This window comes from Barbus barbus (assembly GCF_936440315.1).
Source record: "Barbus barbus genome assembly, chromosome: 36".
Classification (NCBI taxonomy): Eukaryota; Metazoa; Chordata; class Actinopteri; order Cypriniformes; family Cyprinidae; genus Barbus; species Barbus barbus.
Window position 1 is genome coordinate 3,335,286 of NC_136714.1, and position 12,215 is coordinate 3,347,500.

At 35.7% G+C, this 12,215-nt stretch overlaps 1 protein-coding gene across 4 annotated transcripts in view; it reads left to right on the top strand.

Moving 5' to 3' along the window:
* LOC306856155 (rho GTPase-activating protein 26-like) overlaps positions 1 to 12,215 on the top strand; it is an 89,806-nt gene that overhangs the window by 76,812 nt on the left and 779 nt on the right. For 2 of the 4 annotated variants that reach the window (XM_079395201.1, XM_079395202.1), the window contains exons 21-24: positions 9,475 to 9,510; positions 10,050 to 10,160; positions 10,538 to 10,629; positions 11,953 to 12,215. The exon at positions 11,953 to 12,215 is cut by the window's right edge. In XM_079395201.1, the coding sequence (XP_079251327.1) occupies positions 9,475 to 9,510; positions 10,050 to 10,160; positions 10,538 to 10,629; positions 11,953 to 12,074 (361 nt within the window). In that variant the 3' untranslated portion in view covers positions 12,075 to 12,215. The remainder of the gene's footprint in view (positions 1 to 9,474; positions 9,511 to 10,049; positions 10,161 to 10,537; positions 10,630 to 11,952) is intronic. The other 2 variants (XM_079395203.1, XM_079395204.1) reach the window with 1 other exon arrangement.

Here is a 12,215-nt window from a genome sequence, read left to right on the forward strand (position 1 = left end):
CTTATTGGGACAATAAAGCCCTCCCTACACCTACCCTAACCCTACCCGATACTTTATTTTCAACTTTTTGATTATTTCCTTCATTTTTATTGAAAATAAATGCCTTTCTGATGCGATATGAGATTTGAAAAGGGGAAAAAAATGTTTGGCAGAAAGTGGGCTCGAACTCGGGCCGATCGCGTCAAAAAGCATGCGCCTTACCATCTACGCCACTGAAACTGATGTTGAACTAACTTCTTTTTTAATTGTTGACTAACCCAATCACACGTTAGTGGGCAGAGTTAGTGTAAATAGCCTTTGCCAACAAGATGGGCTATTTGCACTTAGTGTAAATAGACACTCCGAAAATGTAAACACCGTGAAACGTGAAATTTTTGGCCCTCACTTGAAAGTCCAGATCGCACAGATTCATATTGGAATTACTGGGTTTTGCCGAGCAACAGTACTTGTGACTGTACCTTTAGTTAGGGTTGCTTGCACCAAAAAGTAATCATAATCTAGTTTTAGTTTGACCATTTTCTCTCTGACCTGTAATGAACTTAAAGACATTCTTATATAATTGACCTCTGGCACCATTGATCGGCATGTCTAAAGCATATGCGCTTACTGCTTTGTTGTTCAACGTTAGAGCATGTCTACTCACAGTAATAGATAAAACTTAATAGATTATCTTTTATTTCCAAAGAGAGCAAGGAAAATCCTGTTTTCCTTGGTACATCACGTTCAAAGCAAACACACACAAATACAAACATGCTCACTCTCCCAAGACCTACAATAATGCTTTTCCCTGTAACCTTTCCAATCTCCTACAGGCTTTTTCCACTGTTGGTTCTCTAACAAGACACACTGTTTGCTGTACACATTTTGCTGTCTCTGGTGGGCCATGGGTCGGTAATGGATTTTTAAACCACTATCTTGGGTCCATTTTGAGGGCTCTCTTTGCTGTTCTCAAGAACCTGAGCTCATTGCTTTGCTTTTTTTGGAAACCTACTAGAAATCCGATTGCCGGCTATTTTCTCAAAAACTTTACCTTGCTGACTGCATTGAGGTCAGTTTAAACTTTTCAAGTTCACTTTTAAAGTTTGTATTTTATTAGTGGCATATGATAAGGCGAATATTTATATTACTTTAGAGTGAGAGCTCTAATCCTAAGTATTACATTTTACCGCAAACTGTAACTTATCCTACACCGTATGTGCTACTGACACGAATAGGTGATCTTAAAATCACGCGGCCTATTGGGGTGAGGTTTGTCGTTACTTTTCTGTGCAATGGGACTTACTGAAAGAGAGCTTTGAGTCATATTCTCAGAACAGAATATGATATATAGACCAGAATCTAATATTTAGAGAACAATATGCTAAATTAAATGCTGCTGTGTTAGGTCATCTTATCAAAGTACTAAAATGGGTGTTCCTCAGGGGTCAATGTTGGGACCACTTCTTTTTACATTATATATTAATGGTTTACCTGAATGTCAAATGTATCAGAATCAGAATGAGCTTTATTGCCAGTTATGTTTACACATACGAGGATTTTGTTTTCGTGACAGAAGCTTCCACAGTGCAATAGAATGACAGTGACAGAACAAAAACACAGAAGGAAGTAAATGGGAAATAACAATACACAAACTGACAATTGTATGTACGGTATATTACAATAGACCGTTTTGTATGTACAGGTATGTTATGTGCAAATTGAAATGTAGAATAAGTATGTGTGTTAGATAAATAAGTGTATAAATAGTTTGTATGCAGATGATGCAGATATTTATATATCAGCAAAGACTACAATTACAAATTTGAATTTTTATTTGTATGATTAGACCTTACATACCAAGTAAAATAGCCAAATTATGTATGTATGCAGTAGATTCTTTTTATTATCTCAAATATTGTGTCACTGTTTGGACTCAAACTTCTCATTCTATTATTATTATTATTATTTAGTCATTTGGCAGACGCTTTTATCCAAAGAGACTTACAAATGAGGACAACAGAAGCAATCGATTGTAGTATTAAAACAACTAAAAACAGATCCAAAACTAAAAGCTAAAACTTTATAAATACTACCTATACACATTTTAAAAATAAAGAAATTAAATAAAAAAGACAAATGCATACAAAAAAATTGAAAAACTTAACATTTAAATGAAAAAGAAAAAATAAAGCTAAAAACAATTAATAATAATGATTAGTAATAATGATTCTAACATAACACTAAGCCAAACACCAAAAAAACAACAACAACTATATATATGTATATGTACAACCACACATACATACATACATACATATATATACATACACATTTATAAATTCAATATATTTTAAGTTATTTTAATACTCCAACAAACTAAATGGAAATGAAATGAAATGAAATTATATATATATATATATATATATATATATATATATATATCATTTCATTTCCATTTAGTTTGTTGAAGTATTAAAATAACTAAAATTAAATAAAACTAAAACTTAATAAAAGACCTATACAGACATAATAAATTTAGACATTATTTAACTAAAATTAAAATAGATAACAAATGCAAATCTCGACAGTATAGTTCATCAGAAATCCTAAGAAATAACACTGAGCCAAACACACATGCTGAAAACAACAACTTACTTACACATAGTAAGAAATGGTTATAAAAACTGAAACAGAAGTGAAACAAGTAGTAGAAAAGAGGAGAAATCAAAAGCGATACTTATATAATTTGTCGGTGTCCCGCACGGTCGATGGTCTTTACACTCTTCGGTCATCACACGAGGAGGCCTTCATACGACAACTGCCGTGGTAAACTAAGCTTTTTTATACCCATCTAACAAAATACTAATTGAATTTAGCTGGACACACTTTCCTTATTTTTCCACAACAAATGGCCAAGCAAGCGCAGACACTGACAAGATACGCGAGACAGAACGAGACCAAACGCGATATCAGCACATCACACAGTAAACAGTATTATGCCAACAATATATCTATATAAACAAGTGTTTTTTTTTGTTTTTTTAAGTTATAGCTGTGTCTAATAGCTAAGTCAATGATGTGGCATTGTTGTAAAATAACAAGAACAAAAATGGTTTACTTAATTTTATACATTTCTCATGTTTCGAAAATAATTTTAAATATGCAAGTGGTTTTACCCCTAAGGTTATTTTTCACTTAATAAGGAAATAAGAGAGGGGGGTGGGTACCAAGAAGACACAGAACAGCCTTGGGGGAAGTCGTAAATTTCACTAAAGGAAGTACAGTTTTGGAATGCTTTACCAAATAAAGTTTAAAACACAAAATTAAAACAATTCAGTAAAGAATAAACGGAATATATGTTTTGTAAATCATTATTTAGGGTTAGATTTTTTTATTGATTTACTTTTTTTCCTTTTTGTAATGTATTACTGGTTGTTGTATTTGTTAGGTCAAGTTCTGCAAGTTATATATTAACTAGAAGCATATATAGAACATATATGAGCCGCCAATCCTCACAGCTTTGGGTCACGGACCCCAATTTGAAAACCCCTGCCTTAGCAAGAACAAGGACACAATAACAGTACCTGATCTGTTTTAATTTATGTGAAATATAATAATGATTTATCTCTGTTTGCTCTAAAGTAGATTGAATCTTTATTACTGGTTGGAGATCTTAATTGTCATGCACATAGTTTTTAGTTTTAGCATTTGTTTCAGGGTCAAAAAGGCAGGTTCTTTTATCAGAGACTGAACAACGTTTTGATACAATCTGCATTTCATTTTCACTACCTTACATTGGCAACAGTCTTTGCTTGCTTTGAGGTTTTATTATGTGAACGGAAATTATAAAACCCAGCACAGCCTTCAGATTCTCTCAATTTCCTGCCAACATATTTACTTTTGAGATCCATGACTGCTGAGGTCTTGATTTTAACTGGTGTTCCCCATGATTCTGTCCTCGGCCCTTTCCCAATCTCACCCTCCCCAGTAGGAGATCACGCTCTCATGTTTCACATTATAAAAAAATCATGTGTCAAACTTTGAAGGATTCCCATGAAATACACTCATAACGATACCAAGATAATTGCGAAAAACGTCTCTAGTGATTCTGGCCTCCAAATATTTTTGTGGAATACTGTCATAGAAATATTTCCCTCTCTGTACATCATACACAAAGTCATTAATCAGCCTCAGGGCAAGTCAAGACATGCTCAGCTCTAGGCTAAAGTAGCAGGCAGTCTTGCAATGTTGCCATGTCTGTTTATTCTAAGCAACTTTGGCATTTTTGTTTTCTTCCCAATAAGGTCACTCATGTGAGCAGTTACAATTAGCATTTTTGGCCTTATTTCCAGAATGCAGATGTGTACAGTATTTATAATTTAGTTTATTTCACCTTCCTCCTTTTTAATGTTTCATGCAGGTTTATAGTTATGAAATTAATCAAATTCCTGATTTGGATCTGTTCTTGATCTATATTTTGATGAGCTAAGTTGCTTATTTTAAGCTTGTTTTGTATGCCCATGTTGCTTGGCTTTCTGGGATTTGCCAACTTCTCTCTCTCTCTCTCTCTCTCTCTCTCTCTCTTTCTCAGTTAACAACACACTCTTTTTTGCAAACCATGCAAATCCACCACGCTTAACAGAGCAAGCAACCAAACTCCAGGATTTCCCAGTTTCGAAGGTTGCAGAAAAACACACAAGACCATGTAATGAAAAGCAAACAGAGAACCGAGTATCAAATGGGAATGCATAATTAATAAGCATGTATAATTTAGATTTTGTTGATCTAATGTGTGAATTCTGGGTATTCTGTTAAGCAGTGCTAATAATTTTTATTCAGCTTGTTTATAACTTTCATACCACCTGCAGTGTTTACTGCAAACACAATCTTGCAATACGTAAATATTTTATATGTTAATTTATATAGAAACATCTCTAATTTTTTTTGTTACATACCTTGTATGTAATGACAGTTTTCTATGATTATTTATATTAATCAAGTAACAAAAACAAAATAATTACTGCTGCAGTCTTTTTTTTTTAATATATATGATTAACTGCATTTACATAAATGGAGCGAGGAACAGAACTAAATTAACCAACTTTAGGTTATTGCTAAGAAAAAAAGGGGAAAAAAACAACTACTGACTGCCGTGAAATGCAGAAACATTAAACAAAATAAAAATTCAGCAGTTTATTTAAATATGGCATGATAGTAGTTATGTAGTTTCTAAATATTTTTGTGGATTTAGCAGAAAATCCTATTTTTGCAATCCCAGCAACACCTATTTGTTTTGTAGTCAGTGAAGGTTAATCCAGGTAAACGTCTATGATATTATGAGATTAATAGTCACAGCACTGCTCTCTCTCTCTCTCCGTGTGCGTGTGTGTGTGTGTGTGTGTGTTTGTTTGCATATACCGGTGGGGACTTAAACCTGAATACACACAAGTACATATGGGGACTTGTCACGGTGGGGACCTAAATTGAGGTCACCATGGGTAAACAAGCTTATAAATCACACAGAATGAAGTTTTTTGAAAATCTAAAAATGCAAACAGTCTCCTGTGAGGGCTAAGTTTAGGTGTAGGGCAATAGAATATACGGTCTGTACAGTAGAAAAAACATTACGCCTATGAGATTCCCCACAAGGATAGTGAAGCAAGTGTGTGTGTGTGTGTGTGTGTGTGTGTGTTTTTTTCTCGGTTGTAAATCAGCTGTGAGGATTGGCGGCTCAAAGCCACAGGACTGAGATGAATGCTTTCGTCTATATATAGACGAAACAGTATACAGTATACGTACAGTATATATTAAGTGTGGCCGTGATGATATACCCATCTCAAAGGCCCCTGAGGACCCAGCAGGTTGTAAGTCAATGAAGACATGGAGATTGATGAACTACTTGAGAAAACGTGTGATTGGCTTGACTCTCACAGTCTTGAAAATTAAAGTGGTACCTTTATTAGAAATTAAAGTAGTTGAATGCAAAGGGAAAGTGTATGCAAACATCTACACTCATACGAACGCCATAGGAAATTGTAATAATACATATTATGTAAAGGAAACATGTCAAACGCATAAAGGTAATATATTTTCTAAACTGTTTGTATGGCTTGTTGTGGGGTGCATCTCTTGCCACAGTAGGCACGGAAACACCCTGGAGAAATGGCCAGTCTATTGAGAGTACGTGACGCTGTGACCAAATTCACATGGTATTCTAAAATCTATTTTCTATTGATAAGTATGTGTAATTAATAATGCATTTCTTGTCAAAATATAGAAGCTTTTCCAAAATGACGACTTCCTCCTCGACATCTTCATTAGTAACTTTTTTGGAATTATAGAAATAAAGTAAGCAAATCTGTAAACTGAATCTTGACAAAACCAATGGCCATACGAATAGACATGAAGATTTGGGCAAAATGATTCCAAAGTTATAAGATTTGGTCTATTTTTATGAAGCGTTGGCCAGTAGGTGGCATTGAACATCTAGTACAGTCAGGCTTGGTGTCAGATTCCAGCAAGTTTCACGTAATATTCTACTTTCTGTCCAATCTGATCCCAAATTTGTGCCAATGAAAGTTCTGAAGGGAATAAAGTAAATACGCTTTTGAAAGAAGACCTATGCTCTCCAAGGCTACATTTATTTGGTCAAAAGTACATTAAAAACAGTAATCTTGTGAAATCTTATTACAATTTAATATGTTGATTTGGTGCTCAAAAAACCTTTATTATTAATATTGAAAAAAAAAAATGATGGTGCTTTATATATTTTTTTGGAAACAGTGAAACACTACCAAAAGTGTAGGTTTTATTTATTTATTTTATTTTTTAACAAATTAATATTTTTATTCATAAGCAACACATTAAATTGATCAGTGACAGTAATATATTCTTAGTTACAAAATATATATTTTAAATAAATGCTGTTCTTTTTAGCTTTCTCTCTCTCTATATATATAATCATTTTATTTCTACTCATTATACAAAATAAACAAATTACACATTTTAATATCTGCTATGACTTATGCCACAAATAAATAGTTAATGGTTACTAAAAATGGACCCACACACATTTATTTTTTAGTGTTACATCTTCAGAATAAATATTTGAAATGAGATGCCCTTGCCAACATAGCATTTGCCAACACAATATTATTTTATTTTATGAACCAAATCATTAGGTTTTATCCTTCTGATGGAAGGTATCGTTCCTGGCAAGGTTAAATATCTAGATAAACAGATATTTGGGGCCATATATTGCATGTTTTATCATTTCTAGGATGCTTTTATTGAGTAATGAGCACTGGAACTTTCCATTTTATAAACAGTAACTACAGAAGGACAGGGCTTACATGTATATGTGCAGCATAATGCATTTTGGCTTTGACTAAGTCAGAGTCCATTAACATTACTATATGGACGTTTAGATTATTAAAGTTAATTCACCACTTGAGGTCATGGTGTTCCCATGACAACCCCACTATGTACTGTGAATAGATGCTGATCAGGTTAGTGATGAGTGCGTTTGTGTGCGACGGATGCTTGGCTACAAATTCCACAGTGTCTTATAAGCCACTTCATTTGCTTCTGTGCAAATAGAATATTGATTATGATTACGCTTATGATTTACACACAGGAACAGCAGCAGCATTGTTTCATTAAGCTCAATGGTGATGTGTGTAATTTCTGTCACCAAACAGAACTGCAAAAATAATGAAGGTTTTAGGTCAGGTTTCCGGGTTTTCCATCTTCAAGTGGTTGGACAAACAGATAGTCGCACACCAAACTTGTGCAATTGGTTGAGCCAATGTTGGCGGTCAGAATGCTGAAACAAACAGAAATATTTTACACTCAACATTTAGAAAGTGCAAGAGATTCACGCAAGTTAATCAAAGTTGTCTTAAGACAAGAATGCATTTTGGTTTTAGGACAACTTTGATGAAAGGTTTTGATCCACTTCAAATGTTGAAATTCCAAAATGGAAAAGCCATGTGTGACAAAGTTTTGGACCCCTTCACTGTTAACAGAAATGAATAGGGTAAGTTATGGTCAGGCACTTGACAACCAAATGCCTTTTGATTTACTGATCATCAGCGAGTGTGAAAAAAACAGAAGTTCTGGCAATTTGCTGGTCTGAAGCCTTCAGTTGTGTGTTAGCAATGATCTTAGAGAAGCAAAGAGTTGCTGCCATTAATCTGGAAAGAGTTAAACGGCCATTTCTGAACAATCTGAATCTGCTTATTCACAAGTGAAAGACTTTCAAAACACACCAATTCTCTCAGGAGTGGACATCCCAGGAAATTCACCCCAAGATCAGACCGTGTAACGCTCAGAGAAATGGCAGACGACCCAAGAACTTCACCGCAGACTCTACAGGCCTCAATTAACATGTTCAATTATAAAGTTCATGACAGTACAATTAGAAAAAATATGGGACAAGCATGGCATGTTTGGAAGGCTCGCCAGAAGAAAGCCTCTTCTTTACAATTTAGGTTTGCAAAGTTACATCTGAACAAACCATAAGACTTCTAGAACAATGTCTTTGGAACAGAAGATACCAAAGTGGAGATGTTTGGCCATAAGGCACAACGCCATGTTTGGTGAAAACCTTAAAGAGCATATCAGCTCAAACATCTCATAGCAAAAGTCACACATGCTGGTGGAGGGCTGATGATTTTGGGCTTGTTTTGTAGCCACAGGATCTGGACACCTCACAGTTACTGAGTTGAATTCCTCTGTATACCAAAGTATTCTAGGGTCAAATGTGAGGCAATGCATCCAATGGCTTAAGTTGGGCCAAAATTGGGTCATGCAAAAGGGCAATGATCCCAAGCAAATCTACAATAGAATGGCTGAAAAAGAAAATAATCAAGGTGTCGAAATATAGCAAAGTCCAGAGCTCATCCAGACTCAAATGCTGTGGCGAGAGCTGTGTATAAACAAATGCCCACAAAAGGCACAAACCTCAATAAACTGGAGCAACATTGTAAAGAAGAGTGGGCCATTGTCCTGCAAAACAATGGGATTGACTGATAAAGTCATACAGAAAATTATTACTTCAAGTTATTGCTGCTAAAAGAGGATGTACAGGCAATTGAATCATAGGGTGTACTAATTTTGTCACACACGGGTTTTTCATCCCTGCTTTATTTTTGTTGAATAAATAAGAACATGGTGAATTATGCCATGTGATGTTGTTCATCTGAGGTTTTACTTTCCAAATTTTAAAAAAGGACCTGACATGATTGTGTCCTGAAACAGAAAACCATAGAATTCAATAGGTTCTCCTAACTTTTACACACACACTCTCACACACACACACACTTACACACACTCACACACACACATCTTGGATGTGAATAATCGTTTGACAGCACTATTATTATTATTATTATTAAATAGTAATTCAACTTTAGTTCATCTCTTTTTTTTGTTAAGATGAGACAAAAAAAAGGAAAAAAAAAAAAAGTTTAACCTCGTTTCTATTATTTACAGTCAAAATCCAAAAGTTCGCAGCGGCATGTCGACAAGGTAAGTTTGTCCAGTTTTCAGTTTAACAGCCAGCATTGACGTTTTCCTAGACAATTTTGAAAGGGGAAAAAAGAAACCTTTAACATAAATGCAAACCCTGTCAGATTAATGTGAGATTACTCATGTAACATTAACACAAATTATGACTAATAATGTTCAACTGAATGACAATTCAGTCATCGTTTACTCACCAAACCAGTGTCTGACTTTCATTCTCCAGTGAAAGACAAAAAGAGATGCTTTGGCAAATATTCACACTGCTACAGTATTTCACATGCAACATGTACAGTGACCAATGGCTGTCATTTCAGGACATGAAAGACATGAGTTGTGTAAATTATGACAGAATGGTCATTTTTGGCTGAACGTTTCCTGTTAGCATGAAGCATGTTTAACTGCATTTCTTTAAACCGATGATGCAACTTCCTCTTGAAGTCTCTTGTGAAAGCTGCAGCTCAGCAGCTGCCGTAACATTAATGTTGGTGCTGGGATCACATAGTGCGTGCCTACCTGTGTCTGTGTGTGTGTGTTTGTCGCAGCCCGGCTTCACCCAGTCCCACCTCACCGCGCTCCCCCTCATGGCCGATGTTCTCTGCCTCCTCCAGCCCCCAGCTGGCCTCCAGCACCTCCAGCGAATCCTCCCCCGTCAGGTGTGTGTCCTGCTCTGGCCTGCTTAGGCAGCTATCTATAGCAGTGCAGTATTCTAATCGTTCAGTGTTAAGCTTCAGCTTCGAACATTCACACCTTCCCTCCTCACATCTGAGCATATACATCAACTAACTTCATCACTCTGATGCACTGTGGATAATAGTATACTGTGCTTTATGGGAAGTGTCATTTCTGTTGTTGCATATACTGAATGCATGAAGACGTTTAATGATCAGAATAAATGAATGTGCACAATTATCTTCATGTGGATATTTGTCTAATCAGATATTGATTGCAAATAAAATAATCTGCAAATCAGGAACTTAATTCAAAGTTTTAAAATATTAATTGCCCTTCTATATATCTTTATCTTCTCCAGTCCTCCGCTACGAAAGGCACGTGCACTGTATGCCTGCAAGGCTGAACATGACTCGGAGCTGTCCTTTATCGCAGGCACCATATTCGAGAATGGTAAGTTCCCAATGGAGGAGGAGGAGCCCTCAGTGGTTGTACTGGGTACATCTGGTTAGTTAAGCAGGTTTGAGACTTTAGCGTCGCCATAAGAGCAGCAAACGGATATCTCTGCTTTGTTCCACCTTTTGCCCCTTAACAGATATCAGAGCTCCAAGCTGCCACAGTCTGACACTTGACACCGCTTAGCAGTAGATCAGATTATTGCTTAATGAGACCTCAGGCGTGTGCACTGCGGCTCTACTGCAAGAGTAAATAGTAGGGTTGGGTAAAATATATCGATTTCTCGATTTTAATTCTCATTTTACGAAACAATACCGATTCTTAAATCTCAACAATTGATTAGTCTAGCCTGTTTTCTGTTAATGAACGGACTATAAGCGCACTTCCCTTCCAATAATTCGCAATAAGCTTTGCGCTTTGTTACTTTTGATATGAAACTAAGATTACTGTAGCGTCTTAGTTCAAGAGAAGCGGCATCTCCTCCGCTTTAATACAAGTTACAGCACAAAATAAACATGAACGAACATCCGAAGGTGTGCTAATAGTAAGAGTACAATTTACCTTAATCCATATTCCGTCTCATGTAATTGCTCGATTAGTGTTTCAACCACGGAAAGATGTCAGTATAAACAATGTGTCACATAAAATCACATTTACCTCAGAAAAAAAAAGATATTCGGTGACCATAAACTCATTAGTTAGCTAGAAAAATGAACTCTACAGAGGAGCATTTTGCTAAATATATGCACCCTAACATTCATTATATTTTTTTACTGTTCAATATGTAATTGATATATAAATAAATCTGTCAAGTTTTTATGACAGCTACCATTTAAGTGTTTATATTTAAAAAAAATGCATCTGGAATAACTGATATCGAATCGAATCATAAGCTTTTGAATCTAAATCGAATTGAGACATTTCTATCGATACCCAGCTCTATTAAATAGAGGCTTCAAAATATTATTTGTTGGACCTCTTTGGGAGATACGATCAACTTGATTATTTTCAACGCTATCTCACGACCACTTCATACGTATTTTACGAAGTGGCTAATTCGTACGACCTCACTCATACGATTTTGTATAATTAGCAAAAATTTGTACGAGTGAGGTCATACAAATTTGTACAAATTAACCACCTCATAAAATATATGTACGAATTGCCATGAAATCAGGTTGTTATTTTTGGGGAGTTATGCTGCACATAGAGCCTAACTTGAACCTTATTCCTTTCACACTGTGGAAATAGAGGATAAACAGGAGATAAAGTTGTCAGTGGCATCCAAAATGATCTTCCGTTTGCATCTTTGTCTCTTAGTTCATCCGTCGAGAGAACCAGGCTGGCTGGAGGGCACCTTGGACGGGAAGACAGGGTTAATTCCGGAGAACTACGTGGAGTTTGTGCTAGCTAACGTAGCTTCGACGTTAAAGCCGAGTTAGTATGCCTGAGCGTGTTTGTGTGATAGTATGGTTTTCTGGCAACTGTGGCATTCCCCTAGCACATCATTGTTCCATGCATCCCACAATGCATTGCCGCTGTTTAACACAAAGTTCAACACAATGTAAAAGGGGGAAAAAAAA